The 16,882-nt window shown below is 38.8% G+C and overlaps 1 protein-coding gene across 1 annotated transcript in view; it reads right to left on the reverse strand.

Moving 5' to 3' along the window:
- SLC35F1 (solute carrier family 35 member F1) overlaps positions 1-16,882 on the reverse strand; it is a 534,044-nt gene that overhangs the window by 22,134 nt on the left and 495,028 nt on the right. Inside the window, exon 7 of the mRNA XM_007521021.3 lies at positions 6,829-6,983. Within this exon, the coding sequence (XP_007521083.1) occupies positions 6,829-6,983 (155 nt within the window). The remainder of the gene's footprint in view (positions 1-6,828; positions 6,984-16,882) is intronic.

The raw sequence follows: 16,882 nt of genomic DNA on the forward strand, positions 1-16,882 counted from the left end.
GGCTTCATGAGAGGACCTTCTGAGGAGCCTTTAAAAACTTAATTCCTGACCTTGTCTACCCCATAAAGATCTTTGATCCATACTCCCCAAGGGATAAAGAATAGGGAAGCTTCCAATGGAGGCGATGGGATGTGAAATTCTAGTGGTGGGAATTATGTGGAATTGCACCTCTCTTATCTCACAATCTTGTCAGTCATTATTAAATGACTAATAAATGTAAATAAATAAAACATCAAAAGAAAAAAAAAACCTTAATGCCTAGTCTCCATTAGAGACTACTTATATCAGGACCCGTGAGAATGAGATCATCAGTGCTTTCAAAACTCTTCCAGCAATATCAACATGCCACTGACTTCAATTCTTCCCATTTGCACTCATTCTATAAAGATTCCATCACCTGAACTGAATCTTTTCTTCCCTAGATTGTGACTTACTAGCAATGCATGGCAGCTAGCAATCATTACTAGAGGTTCTGAGAAAAAGTAGCATCAGGAACCACAGGGTAGACTTGACAGCCCAGTATCCATGTGGAACTGACTTGGTTCCTTTCCCATTTTATTTTGTTTGTTTGTTTATTATTGTGTATTTAGTTAGTTACTGTTTACAATCCAAGAGCATTGTGCTGGGGGATTCATGCTTATAGCATTTTACTGCTCCCAGAGGACTCATTCCCTCCTTTTTTATTTGCAGATAGAATATGAGAGACAAAGGCCAGGCAGTGGGGCACCCAGTTGAACACACACATCACCATGCACAAGGATACGGGCTGGAGCTCCACTCCCCACCTGTGGGGGTGTGTGGAGGGAGGGGAGGGGGCAGCTTCATGAGCAATGAAGCAGGTCTGCAGTGGATTTATCTTTCTCTCTCCCTATCTCCACCCCCGTCAAGTTCTCTCTATCCTATCAAATAACAATAAAAGTTAAAAAAAATAAAAAAGGAAAAAATGGCTGCCAGGAGCAATGGGCCTCAGTTATAAAACTGGTGGCAATAAAAATTAAATAAATAAATAAAAGAGTTTGAGAGCCAAAGAGAGAAAAGGGGAGTTACCACAGAACTGCCCCCCTAGGCCACTGTGCATTGTAAAGTATGCAATCTACTGGGTAGGCTGGCCCCTGCCCCCCCTTCCTTTCCCTTCCTTCCCCTTCCTTCCTTCCTTCCCCTTCCTTCCTTCCTTCCTTCCTTCCCCTTCCTTCCTTCCTTTCTCTTTCTTTCTTTTTTAAAAAAATATTTATTTATTTATTCCCTTTTGTTGCCCTTGTTGTTTTATTATTGTAGTTATTATTGTTGTTATTGATGTCGCTGTTGTTGGATATGACGGAGAGAAATGGAGAGAGGAGAGGAAAAAAGAGAGGAGGAGAGAAAGATAGACACCTGCAGACCTGCTTCACTGCCTGTGAAGCGAACCCCCTGCAGGTGGGGAGCCTGGGGCTTGAACTGGGATCCTTATGCCAGTCCTTGTGTTTTGCACCACCTGCGCTTAACCTGCTGTGCTACCGCCCAACTCCTTTCTTTCTTTCTTTCTTTCTTTCTTTCTTTCTTTCTTTCTTTCTTTCTTTCTTTCTTTCTTTCTTTCGTTTTCTCTTTTTTCTTTCTTTTAATGTATAACCAACCAGGTGGATAAAGTGGACTTCATCAAAATTACTAAGGACTAACAAGAAGAATGAAAAGAAAACCAGAGAGGGAGAAAATATTTTCAAATTGTGTACCCCAAATATGTATATTCTAATTCAATAATGAAAGACAAATTTATAAATTATAAATGGGCAAAGAGTTTCAATAAATATTTCTCCAAAGAAGATATATAAAAATATAACCACTTTCTTCTCCTACTCTCCCAAATGTAAACATAAGCAGGCATGCCACAGTGGAATACCTTTGTTGAACTCTGCAAAAGTTGCTGATATTTTTGCATTGAGCATACATTGTTCACAATGCTACAAGTACCCTCTAATAACTTAATTATTAATTGTTTTCAGGGGCTGGGCAATGACACACCCAGATTTAGAGCACTTAGTCTAAAGAACAAGGACCTGAATTTGAGCCCCAGCTCCTCACCTGGTCCACTTCAGGAGCAGTGCAGCAGGTCTGCAGGAGTCTATCTTTCTCTCTCCCTATCTACACCTCTTCTCTCAATTTCTCTCTGTTCTATCCAATAAAAATGGGAAAAATGGCCAACAGGAGCAGTGGGTGGGTAGTGCCTTCACCAAGCCCCAGCAATAAACTTGCAGGCAATAAATAAATAACTAAATAAAAAGCGTTCTGAAATATCCAGTGTAGGTGGGCAAACTGTAGATCACAAAAACCTGCCCTTTTCTTAGTTCTGGAGAACCTCCCCTCTGGAGATCAATTTCCAAGACATATTCTGGAAGAGAAGGATTGAGGATTTTTCAAACAGTGACTAACTGCAAATTCTAGCTAAGATTGTTTGGAAGGTCCTTTTAGAAAATTGAAGGAAAGGAAAAGCTCTAATTTTTTAAATTTAAGATTTATCATATTTATTGGATGGTACAAAATACCATTGTTTATAAAACAATTAGACAACACAATACCTGGGAATGGTTGGTCAAAAATTACTTGAGGCAGTATCAATTGGAAAGGAAAAATAATGCATTTGTCTATGTTTTAATGTTGAATAGCGTGACATCAATAGACTGCAAATATTGCTTTTATAGAGGGTTCCTGATTGGTCAATGGGATTCTAAAATTCTTTTGTTTCAAAACAGAAGTTAAAAAATCAGCATGAGATTTATTCAAAATTTATTAAAAAGCATTCGAACATCGAAGGAAGGGACTGAGTATAAAAAAATTCCTCAAATTATTACATTACCCAGTTAGAGATAGCACCTGAATTCAATAATTACATACTGTTAAGTGAATGGGTCTCAATATTAGCAATGTGTGGAAACATTTTTAATCACCACTGCTGGAGTATCACTGTTGGCATCAAGAAGGTCAATGTCAGAGATGCCACGAAGTTTTCTATTAATGCTGGAGCACAGGCTCTCTCCTCTCAACAATAACAAAAAATTATCTGGTGTAAAGTGTCAGTAGTGCTGAGGGTGGGAAATTCTGGATTAAAGTACAACCATTCCATGGAATACTATTTAGAACAGCCTGTAGACTGGTGAGTCTCAACTCTGACTACATTAGGATATTCAAGGAATTGCCATAAGAGTTTGTAAAAGGCTCCACTGCCAATCAGTCAGGCTCAGACTCTGAGGTGGGACCTGGGCATGGCTGGACTTTATATTCTCTCAGGTGATGACGTTGCATAGCTGTCGGGCATTAAGCCAGCCCCCCCCCCCCCCCATCCTGCATTGCTGATTCTATGGCCTGTTTACATAATCATTGTTTTGCCTGAAAGATCCCCACCCATCCCATTGATCTATCTTCTTCAGTCTAATGCTCTCCCAACTGAGTTATTTCGGCACACACCATTGATCTATCTTCTTTCTACCTCAAGACCCACCCTGCCTACAGGGTAACATTAATTCCACTGGTTAAAACCCTCCCAACAGTTTCTAAGGAAGCTTCTACCTTCCCAGCATGCTTTTGCCTTTCTCCACCCCCTCTCCTAGCCATTTCCATTTCTGACTTGCCACTAACAATGACAACATCAATAACAACAACAATAATAACTACAACAATAAAACAAGGGCAATAAAAGGAAATAAATATTTAAAAAATAAACAAACAAACAAACAAAAAAGAAGTTAAAGAACTAAAAAAGAGATGCAGATATACAAGAATAGAGACATATAGGATGACTTCAAAAGAAGTAATATACACATTACCAGCTTGCCAGATGAAGAAAGAGAGAAAGGGGAAGAAAGCACTCTACAGGACATAACAGCTGAGGACTTTCATACTCTAAACAATATAAAGGATGTAAAGATTCAAGAATCCTAGAGTCCCAGACAGAATTGATCCAGACCTAAAGATACCAAGATACCTCATATTTAAAATGAAAAGGAATAAGGATAAAGAAAGCATCTTGAAGGGTGCAAGGAAAAAATACTTACAGAGGAAAACCCATAAGGTTTGCTGCAGATTTCTCCACACAAACTTTAAAGACCAGAAGGGAATTTCAAGATATATATTGACTGCTGAATGAGAAAGGCTTTGAACCAAGACTATTGTATCCTGATAGACTATTATTTAAACTATATGGAGGCATAAAAACCTTCTCAGACAAACAACAGTTGAAGGATTCAACTATCATCAAGCTTACCCTGCAAGAAATTATATAATGTCTCCTATAAACAATCACAAGATCACCAAAAACATACCATTTATCATAACACTCTAAAAATTTAGAATAATAGCATTAAAGTATCTTAAATTTATAATACCAACTGGAGGCATCACACTCCCTGATCTCAAATTGTATTATAGGGGGACTGTGATCAAAACTTCTTGGTACTGGAACATAAATAGACACACTGAACAGTGGAATAGAATTGAGAGACCAGAAGTAATCCCTCACAACTATGGATCAGATCTTTGACAAAAGTGCCCAGACTATTAAATGGGGGAAAGAAAAGTCTTTTCAACAAATGGTGTTGGAAATATTGTGTTGAAACATGCTGTAGAATGAAATTGAACCACTATATTTCACCAAAAACAAAAGTAAATTCCAAAAGGATATTAGACCAGAAACTATCAAATACTTAGAGGAAAATACTGGCAGAACTCTGTTCTGTCTAAATTTTTTTAGGGCCCCCTTCCTTCATTTTTTCTTGCAAACTTTGGAAAATGTAGTATTACAATAATCTCAGATCAATTCTGTCTAAATTTTAAAGGCATATTCAGTGAAACGAATTCAATTACAAAGAAGACTAAAACAAAAATAACCAGTGCAACTACATCAAATTAAAAGGTTTCTGCACAGCAAAAGAAATGACCACCCAAACAAAGAGACCTCTTACAGATTGGGAGATCTTTACATGTCATACATCAGACAAGAAGCTAGGGGCCAGGTTGTGGTGCACCTGGTTAAGCACTCTTGTTACAGACAAGAGGCTAATAACCAAAATATATAAAAAGCTCACCAAAATCAACAATAAAACAAATGACCTCATCCAAAAAGGAGAGAAGATATGAACAGAATATTCTCCTGTCCAAGTACTATCTAGGTCCAACCCTGCTTAGCTTCCAAGATCAGACAAGATTGGGCATGTTCAGGGTGGTATGGCCATAGATTAGAATATTCTCCATAGAAGAGATTCAAAAGGCCAATAAACATAGGAAAAACTCCTCTAAGTCATTAATTATCAGAGAAATGCAAATAAAGACAACAGTGAGATACCTCTTCATTCCTGTGAGAATGTCATACATCAGAAAAGGTAGTAGCAATAAATGCTGGAGAAGTTGTGGGACAAAGGAACCCTTCTGCACTGCTGGTAGGAATGTCAATTGATCTAACCCCTGTTGAGAGCAGTCTGGAGAACTTTCAGAAGGCTATAAATGGACCTACCCAATGAACCTGCAATTCCTCTCCTGGGCATATATTCGAAGGAACCAAGCATACCCATCCAAAAAAGATTTGTGTATACCTATGTTCATAGCAACACAATTTATAATAGCCAAAGCCTGGAAGCAACCCAGGTGTCCAGCAACAGATGAGTGGCTGAGCAAGTTGTGGTCTATATACACAATGGAATACTACTCAACTATTAAGAATGGTGATTTCACCATTTTCAGCCCATCTTGGAATGAGCTTGAAGGAATCACGTTAAGTGAGATAAGTCAGAAACAGAAGGATGAATATGGGATGATCTCACTCACAGACAGAAGTTGAAGAAAAAGATCAGAAGGGAAAACACAAATCACATCTTGGACTGGAGTTGGTGTATTGCACCAAAGTAAAAGACTCTGGGGTGGAGTGGGGAGTTCAGGTCTTGGAACAGGATGGCAGAGGAGGACCTAGTGGGGGTTGAATTGTTGTATGTGGAAAGCTAGTAAATGTTACACATTATGAACTACTGTGTTTTACTGTTGACTGTAAAGCATTAATCCCTCCAATAAAGAAAAGAAAAAAGAAAACAATTCCTTTTTTTTTTTTTTTTTACAATACCTTTCCTCTATGGATATTTCTTGTCCCTCACCATCAAATATCTGTGATTACTGGTCTCTTGTGACAAAATGTTGCCTGTCTCATTATACATTCCTTAAACTAGACTGTGTGTAGTCTTGCAAAATTTGAAGAGACTACTATCTTTGAACTAGATAGTCTCTTCTTTTCCTTAGAACTGATATAATAACTACAAACACTCCATAATAGTTTTTTCCACTTCTTTATTCAGAAATCTAACCTTATTAAAGATATTATTCCTATATATTATCATTTTCTATTCATGTTTGCTATAAAGTACTGATTAAAAATCTTTCTTCCACAAAAATATACTTTGTTAGTGCCTTTGGCAAGATCTATTTTAAAGGTAAAGCTTAGGAACCATACACATCTTCTTAGTTTTAGGATGCAAAACAAGTAACTTCGGAGCTGAATGGTGTCATGAAATCAGTTTGTCATTATTGGAAAATCTTTCCCTCTATGACTGTTTCGTAAATTTCACCATAAGTTAATTAAATTAAAATTAAATTAATTAATTAAATTTAAATTAATTTAATTAAATTTCACCATGTAGTTACTGGTCCTCTCTGTCTTCTGGTTGAAATATGACTTCCCAGATAAAAGGTATTGGCATAGAAAATTGCATGCCTTCTTCCCTACATAAGATCATGACATTCCACAGTAGGGTATTTTTACCTGTGTGTACAATTTCCTACCAGGTATTATCTTCTCAAAGGAACACTGACTCAACTTACCTTGTAGTGGAAAAGAAACAATCCGCAGAACAGGCTGTATAAATCGGCAGTGAGCAGGGAGAGGTTGACTGAAGTGGCACTAGTTTTCTTTATGACGATTGGCATGAGGCTATAGAGACCAAACATGCAGGCACTAAAGCCTACATAGAGCAATCCTGTGGGGAGAGGAAGGACAGGTGACTTAACCAGGACTTAACCAGGGCTCTGTGTATCCACCGTGAGTGGAAGAAAGAGTCTCGTGTACACCATTTATCATTTACAACAGAGTATTTCTTTCATGATATTAGCAGTTGTTTGCTACTGGCTAAGACAACTAAAGCACAAAAATAAAAAGTCAAACATTTCAGAGTGGAAAATGAATTTTCTGTTTGTCACTACAAATCTCGTGCTTGCTTCTTCTGGGAAGGAGTGCCTCTAAGTGGCTATAGACAGAATGGGGTCAAGGCTTCGGACATCTATGCCCAAGTGTGCTGTAATTAACTTATTGTAGCCTTGCATTTTGAAAGTACTTTCATCTCTTAGCTTATATGCAAACTAGGAACAAAATGGCTAGCTATTATGTGTTGCTCACAATGATGAGAAATTCCATAGTCCTTAACATGGAAGAGTAGCCATGCCAAAGATATCTGAACGTAAGAGTCCTACGTTGAGGGATGCAGAGGTCACACAGGCTCTTAAGCTGAATATGGGCTCCAGACCAAATCAAATTGATAGAGTTTAGTCAACAATATTTATACATCTTTCCTATATTAGGGAGCTACTCTCTTCCCTGATGCAGCTTTCTGGTCCTTTTCCAGCCATGACATCTTCTCCCCAGACAATAACTTGGATGCACCTGCGTATCAGATTTCAGGCTCAGGGGGAAAAAAAACTAGTATAGCCATAGGCTCTTTGGAATATAACTAAAATATGCCTACTAGCTATCTACAAAATGGAGGACCCCCTAACATGTCATCTGCACTATTCCACCCTTTAAGTTCATGACTGTTCAACAATTTGTTTGGCTTTGTATGTTAACTCTCTTTTCAGCCATCAGGTTCCAGATGCTAGCATGATGCCAACCAGACTTTCCTGAACAGACAACCCCACCAATGTGTCCTAGAGCTCTGATTCCCCAGAGCTCTGCCTCATTAGGGAAAGAGAGATGCAGGCTGGGAGTATGGATCGACTTGTTAACGCCCATGTTCAGCGGGGAAGCAATTACAGAAGCCAGACCTTCCACCTTCTGCATCCCACAATGATCTTGGGTCCATACTCCCAGAGGGTTAAAGAATGGGAAAGCTATTGGGGGAGGGGATGATATACGGAGTTCTGGTGGTGAGAATTGTGTGGAGTTGTTCCCCTCTTATCCTATGGTTTTGCAATACTTCCTTTTTATAAATAAATAAAAAAAAAGAGTCCTAAGTTGAAGTCCTTACTGCTTCAGCATGAGCAGATGTTTAGTTGTGTTGAGCATAAGATAACATGTCAATTTCTTCCTGATTAGTGACTCCTGCTCAGACACAGAGTCCTATCCACCCATCACCTTTCCTAGAACTCTGTGAGATCTTACATAAAGGCTCTGCTGCGTTATAAACACATAGTTAGGAAAATGCTTTATAGACCATAAAACAGCTGTGTATAGAGGAAAAGAGAAAGATGAAAAAGAGAGAGAAGGAAAAGAAGAAAAATAAAATAAAGGAAAAGTAAAGAAAAGAAGGAGGGGCTGAATCACGCACCCAGTTAAGAGCACATAGTACTAAGCCAAGGACCTACGTAGGAATCTAGGTTCAGCTGGAACTGGCGTATCGCACCAAAGTAAAAGACTCTGGGGTGGGTGGGTGGGGAGAATACTGATCCAAGAAGGATGACAGAGGACCTAGTGGGGGTTGTATTGTTATATGGAAAACTGGGAAATGTTATGCATGTACAAACTATTGTGTTTATTGTTGAATGCAAAACATTAATTCGCCAATAAAGAAAAAAAAAAGAATCTAGGTTCAAGCTCCCAGTTCCCACAACTGCAGTGAGGAAGCTTCACAAGTGGTGAAACAGGTCTGCAGGTGTCTATCTTTCTCTCTCGCTATCTCCCCCTCCCCTCTTTGTCCTATCCAATAAATTAAAAAAAAAAAAGAAGAGAAAAAATAAAAAAGGAAAAAATGGCTGCCAGGAGCAGTGGATTTATAATGCAGGCACTGAAAAGAAAGTAAGAAAGAAAAAAAAAAGAGAGATGCCCTAAAATGCTAGGTAGTGTTCCAGGGTGTATCACAGTGGATAAAGCATAAGGTTCTGAGTTCAATCCCTGCCATCATATGTACCATACCTTCATTCTCTCTCACTAACAAATAAATGAAATCTTTTGAAAAAATGCAATATGGTCAGTATGTTCTCCTCTAAAACGCTCTCTCTACCTCTCTCTCATTATAACTTTGTAAGCAATTGCTAAAACTAACCCCATGAGAATATAACATTGTTGGATATCATGTAGGGCTTTACCTCGAAATCTGAAGTTTGACTCATTTTTTCTTAGTTCTCTCTCTCTCTCTCTCTCTCTCTCTCTCTATATATATATATATATATATATATATATACACACACTCAATAATAATGCTCATTTCTTTACCTTGATAGTGTAAGAATAAACAATTCAGTGGCTCTTTGGAAATTACAGTAAAGGTGTTTCACCTTTGCAGAAGTGTAATAAATATGCCTGGTGTGAGCCTTGGAAGATTGCTTCCTCTGAATCCTGCAAATTTCTGAGGATCTGGTGGGTATTTGAAAACCCAGCCTTTACTGTGAAGACTAGTGGTTCTTCCAAAGTGAAATGTGTTTTCCCATATGAAAATATTTAAGGTCATAAATTGTCATTCTACACATTTCTGATCCCAAGTTTGAGGAAAAGCATATTAAATCTGGAAGGGAATAAAAAAAAAAAAGCAACATTAAGCAAACTCAGTACAACAGCCCCCTCTAGTGTAGTGGAAGTATCTTAAAGTGAAATGGAATAATTACCTTCATGGTTCTGTAAAGTATGTGTAAGTTTTTTTGTGAATATCTTGTCATGGTTAATATCAGGTAACCTTTGACTCTCCACCTGAGGTCTTCCTTACAAATGGCCAATTTTCTTGGACGTGGGTTCAACTAAGTTGCTAAAATCTACTACTAAGTAATCATTGATCAATACATGAAAAGACAAACAAAAAATTCCAACAAGAAATCTGGGATTGGCAGACTAAGGACAAAATGTATCCTTAAGTAATTAATCCACTGACAATAATAAAACTTGGTCAGAACACAGTCCAGCCATCAGATTTGCGTGTGTGTGTGTGTGTGTGTATCACTGACTTAGATTATGAAGGACTGTCCTAGAAAGTTCTAGTAGCTCTAGTACTGTGCTATCTCTGGTGGCTGATATCTCCTTTAGAAAGATGACTTTGGCTACTGTGTGGAGAAGGGATGAGAAGCAGAAAAGCATTGGAAGACAGCAGTGGAAAAAGTGTAGCATTATGGTCTGCGGGGCAAGCTCTGGAAGGCCTTCTGTCCTCACGGAGGGGTTTCTAGGGTTTGAACCAGGCTCAACCCACCGTGTCCCCACAATAGTCCAGGCAAGACATGCTGGTGAGTTTGCTTGGAACAGTTTGCAGTGGGAATGTAGGGCAGTGAGCAGGTCTGTGAAGACTCCACATGCTCTATAGTAAACCAGAAGTAGTGAGGGAAAGGAACACATCAAAGATGCGTTTTTTTTTGACTGATCAAGAAACTAGGTGAATTGTGATGTCATTCATTTACTAATATAGAGAGAACTGAGTGTGAAGTAGGTTTTCAGGGACAATAAAAATAATAGTTTTGAATGTGTTAAGTTTTAGATGTTTTTGCATCATCCATGAAGATCTTTTTACTTGGGAGCTGGATAGACAATCAGCAGGCCCAGAGAAAAATGGGTAACATTTATTTATTTATTTGTTTGTTTATTTATTTATGTCTACCAAGGTTATTGCTGGGGCTTGGTGCTGGTCCTATGAAGCCACCAATCCTAGAGACCTTTCCTTTCCTTTCCTTTCCTTTCCTTTCCTTTCCTTTCCTTTCCTTTCCTTTCCTTTCCTTTCCTTTCCTTTCCTTTCCTTCCCTTTTCTTTCCTTCCCTTCCCTTCCCTTCCCTTCCCTTCCCTTCCCTTCCCTTCCCTTCCCTTCCCTTCCCTTCCCTTCCCTTCCCTTCCCTTCCCTTCCCTTCCCTTCCCTTCCCTTCCCTTTTGTTCCCTTCCCTTCCCCCTTCCCCTTTCCCTTTCCCTTCCCTTCCCTTCCTTTTCCTTTTTTTCTAATTTTTTATTAGACAGAAGTAAAGTGATAGAGAACAGAGATATAGAGGGAGAGAAAGACGCCTGCAGACCTCCCTCACTACTTGTGAAGCTTCTCCCCCTACAGGTGGAGAGTGGGAGCTTGAACTTGGGTCCTTGCACTTGGTAATATTGTGCACCTAACTTGGTGTGCAGCCACCTGGCCCCAAAGAGGTGGAACTTTACAAACACAGCTGGCCAGTCAAGGAGAAAAGGAAAGTAGGTACACAGCAGAATTTTGCTCTGTTCACTAGACTACTTAGGTTACTTCAAGCTTAAAAAAAATCCCAATTTTTTTTCACCTTTCTGGGGCTTCACCACTGCAGCCCAAATCTCCAGATAGAGACAGACACACAGAGAGAAAGACACAAGCACCAAAGCTTCTTCCAGCCAGTCCCTGGGGTCTGGGATGAATTGTGTGCATGACAAAGCAGGCACACCATCCATGTGAATTATCTTGCCAGCTCCATTCTAAACATTTCTAGAGCTACTGATTAACTTTAGGAAAATGGCAATGGAATATACAGAGCACTACAGTTAGTCATTTTGCTTGGTCAACCAATGTGTTTTTTGTGCATATTCTGTTTTATGAGCAATGCACAGCTAGCCAAATGAACACATCATTAAATTGAGAACTGGAATGCAGTGTTGTTGCAATTTACTGTTCTTCAATGAACATTAGTTAGTTAATGGACATCAGCAGTGGATTTAAAGCTCATCCTGGTGTCCATGTACTAATAGATCAACATTATCAAGCAAATGAACTGACTTCTCTGACTGACAACTACATAATGGTGGGCAGAACTACATTTACATGCAGAGTTTATGTCTAACCCCTTTGTATTTAGAATGTTTTCTCTCTTCTTTATCTTACTGAAGATAAAATTGTGACACTCTTACCCATAAAGATAAAGAATTATGCAATAAAGAAAAGGAAGGAATACTATCAGCTAATACTGATTAAGTGCTTCTCATGTGCCATTTACTTTAAGTCCATTAATGAATTAATCTCTACAGCAAGATGACATCACAGCTACGATTATCCTCTTTATACAGGTAGATAAATAGGCTTACAGTGTGTGGCAGTAAAGAAATACAGTCCAAGGAGTTAGTTCAGCTTGTAAAAGCACCAATTTGCAAGCCTAAGGTACTGGAGGCCAAAGGTTCAATCCTTAGAATCATCTTTGCCAGAGCTAAGCAAGCGTTCTGGTCCTCGCTCTTGCGCTCTTTCTTTATCTAGTAATTAAATACATAGATAAGTCTCAAAAAAAAAAAAAAAACCAGACAATTCAAAGTTCAACATAATAAATATACTATGAGGCACAGAATACAAAGGTATTTAAATGCATAATGAAAAACAATTAGTAAGACAATCCAGATTTTTTTTTTTAAAAGAGAGACAAAGAGGCTGAGAGAAACTGAAATAGATCACAGGACCAAACAGAGCTTCTTCCATCAATGTGGTGGGGACCCGGCTCAAACCTGGGTCACACACATGGCAAAGCAGTGCGCTATTCAAGTGAGCTATTTTTCCAGCCCTAACTCAGAGATTTGTAATAACAATCAGTTATTCACATCTCTAGAGCTGAGGCCATAACACCAATCACAGAAGAGAGGTAAGCCCAGAAGATGTGGCATCAGAGAGAATTCTCTAGGAAAATACATTGTTTAATTTTTTTTTTCCTTCCTCTGATCCTCAAATCTTCCTATGCTACTTCCCACTGAGCAAACCTGGCTGGAAGTCAGTTAATAAGACAGCCCTATAAGTATGAGTTATGCGTTAGCCACTGTAATGAGGAGTAAAGCAGAATAAGAGTACAAAATGGACCACTCAATAAACAGGCAAAAGACCAGCACAGAGGCTATGCAGTTTGTCCTCAGCTCACACAAAGTGTCTGACTTTGATGTCTTAGCATAGACTACTCATCTACATTGTATAATAATTCTAAGAGAAATGAGGCTTTGAAGGAGCTTTGTACTTGGCCCTAGTGAGCATCCCATACATGCATTGTATGATATGTGATGCATGTTTATATATGATTATATATATGTATGTGTATGGTGCTTATGTATGTGTATGGTGCTAAATATGACATAAGCTATATACATATCTATATGTGGCAAATTCACATACATAAATTATAAGATGTTGGGTTGGTGGAAAAATCATGACATATTTTTTTGTTTTCCTATACAAAAATACATCATAGGGGGGCAGCGGGTTAAGTGCACATGGAGCAAAATGGAAGGACCAGCATGAGGATCCCAGTTCAAGCCCAGGGCTCCCAACCTACAAGGAGGGTTACCTCACAAGCAGTGATGCAGGTCTGCAGGTGTCTATCTTTCTCTCACCCTCTCTTTCTTCCCCTCCTCTCTCCATTTCTCTCTGTCCTATCCAACAATAATGACATAAATAACAACAATAGTAATAACCACAACGATAAAAAAAAAAACAAGGACAAGAGAGTGGCTTCTGGAGGTGGGTCTATGGAGCAGCACCAGCTGTGTTTCTTTTCTCTCCTCTCCCAGGTCAACTAGGAATACCAAACGAGACCACCTGGGACCTCAACAAGGCAGGACTAGAATGACTTCAGGACCCCACCAAATCACTGTTGAGTACAAACGCGTGTGGCTCATGGACAGGGAGAAGCCTAAGAAGAAACTGAGTGGCTGGTAACTGTCTGGCAGTTTACCAGTTGAGGCACCACGTCCAGACTGCTTTACCAACAAAAAGACGGCTGAAGGGAGGAGAGGACTCCCCTAAGACTCAGCAAATGCAACTATGAGTCTCCATTGCTACTGCCCTCAGAGGCTGGAGCAGCAGTGGGGAGGCCCTGTGCTGACATCTCGAACAGAGAACTGACCAGGAAACTCAGGAGAAGAGCTACACCTTGGTGGCCTAACAGTGGGGCTGTATAGTGGGAGCCTTTCCACACTGTTCTCCTGATGAGAACATGGTGAATAATTGTCTCAGAACCTACAGACTATAAACAGGACTTGTTTGAGAAACTCACAGGGCCCTGCAGTGCTGCCAGGTTTGGCAGAGAAGCTGCCTGGAGCTTTGGATCCTTGAGGTGTGAGAGTCTCTTTGCAAAACCACTGTGCTATCTCTCCCCCACCCTGCTTTATCTCTTGTTCAGGAGTGAGTGATTAAGCTAAGAAGCCTACTTTAAAAGCCCTCAGGCTCCCATAGCCTACAGGGAAGAAAAGAATAAAGGAGGCTTCTAACAGCCTCTTTTGCTTCAACTCAGGGAGTGAAATAATATTGAAACAACTGTTAATTTCAACAATTGTGAACTCTTTAAGTACCTTACTTAGACACAAGTCAATCCAGGCAAGAGTGATCAGTAACTTGAAAAGTAATGATATATTCATAACATACAATATAGAATGGTTAAACCAACAAGAAGAAATATTGGAGAAATGAATCAGGACAAGAGTCCAGCTAAAAGCCCCCCAAAGGATGAACCACAAAATAGTGAGGTTAACATCCAAATGCTTGTTAAGGAAATAGTCACAGGAATGAGTAAAGAGTTTGAAAGAATTGTCATCAGAAATGCAGTGATGAGACTCTGGAAGAAAACTCTACTTATATCAAGGTTATTAGCTGAAAGCTGAATAAGAACACAACTAGAAGAACAAGATAAAACAGTATCAGGACTGCAGAAAACTGTAGAGGGAGAGAGAATATAGAATAAATGAGGCTGAAGACAGAATTAGCAAGATTGAGGACAAATTAAAGACAACTGAAAAAGAAGTAAGAGATCTCAAAAAGAGATTAAGAGATACAGAAAACAAGAACAGAGACATATGGGATGACTTCAAAAGAAATAATATATGCATTACTGGCTTACCATAGGAGGAAAGAGAAGGAGGGGAAGAAAGCATTCTCAGGACATGATAGCTGAGAACTTCTCTAGTCTAGACAACATCAAAGACATAAAGGTTCAAGAAGCCCAGAGGGTTCCAAACAGAATTAACCCAGACTTAAAAGACACCAAGACACATCCTATTTAGAATGGAAAGGAATAAGGATAAAGAAAGGATCCTGAAAACTGCAAGAGAAAAACAAAGAGTCACCTACAGAGGAATAACCATAAGATTAGCAGCAGACTTCTCCACACAAACACTACAGGCCAGAAGAGAATGGAAGATATCTATGGAGTGCTCAATGAGAAAGGCTTTCAACCAAGACTACTGTATCCTGATAGATAGTCATTCAGACTAGATGGAGGCATAACAACCTTTTCAGACAAGCAACAGTTGAAAGAATCAACTATCACCAAGCCTGCCCTGAAAGAAGTTCTGAAAGGTCTCCTATAAACAGTTAGACCACCATTAATATGTCATTTATCAGAACACTCAAACTCTACAAGAATGGCATTAAAATATCTTCAATCTATGATATCAATAAATGTCAATGGCCTGAATTCACCTCTTAAAAGACACAGAGTAGGAAGATGGATCAGAAAACACAACCCAACCATATATTTTCTGCAGGAATCCTACCTAACTCAACAAGATAAACACAGACTCAAAGTGAAAGGATGGAAAACTATCATACAAGCCATTGACTCACAAAAAAGGGCAGGAACAGCTATTCTCATATCCGACACAATAGACTTTAAAATAAATAAATAAATAAATAAATAAATAAATAATAAGATATGATGGACATTACTTAATGCTCAGAGGTTCAGTCAACCAAGAGGACTTAATAATTATTAACATCTATGTACCCAATGAGAAGCCATCTAAATACATCAAACATCTACTGAAAGAGCTATAGCAATGTATTAACAGCAACACAGTTATAGTATGGAACTTCAACACCCCACTCTCTCAACTCGACAGATCTTCCAGCCAGAAATTCAATAAAGACATGAGGGAGCTAAATGAGGAGATATATAAACTAGAACTATTAGACATTTTCAGAGTCATTCATCCCAAGAAACTGGAATAGACATTCTACTCAAGTCTACATGGGTTATGTCAAGGCCATAAAGACAGCATCAACAAATTTAAGAGCACTGAAATGATCCCAAGCATCTTCTTAGACACAATGGAATTAAACTAACACTTAACAATCAACAAAAGATTAGTAATAGTCCCAAAATGTGGAAGCTCAACAGTAAACTACTTAACAACTACTGGGTCAAAGAAGAAATAAAGGAAGAAATCAAAATGTTTAAAGAGTTCAATGAAAATGAAGACACAAGATATCAAAATATTTGGGACACAGCTAAGGCAGTACTGAGAGGGAAGTTCATAGCCATACAAGCACACATTAGGAAACAAGAAAAAGCACAAATAAACATCCTGACTGCACATCTGATTGCACGTAGAAGAGCAAAGGAACCCCAAAGCAATCAGAAGGACAGAAATCACTAAAGTTAGGGCAGAAATCAGTAACATTGAAAAGAAGAAAACCATACAAAAGATCAATCAAAGTAAATGTTGGTTCTTCGAAAGAGTGAACAAAATCGACAAACCTTTAGCCAGACTCACAAAACAAAAAGGGAGAAAACCCAAATAAATTTGATAGTAAATGAAAGAGGAGATATCACAACAGACATTGCAGAAATTCAACATATCATGCGAGTCTTCTATGAACAACTATATGTCACCAAGCTAGAGAACCTGGAAGAAATGGACGATTTCCTAGATACCTACAAACTTCCAAAACTAAGTAAAGAGGAAGTAGATAACATGAACAGGCCCATCACAGCCAATGAAATTGAA

This window comes from Erinaceus europaeus, chromosome 4 (assembly GCF_950295315.1).
Source record: "Erinaceus europaeus chromosome 4, mEriEur2.1, whole genome shotgun sequence".
Taxonomy (NCBI): Eukaryota; Metazoa; Chordata; class Mammalia; order Eulipotyphla; family Erinaceidae; genus Erinaceus; species Erinaceus europaeus.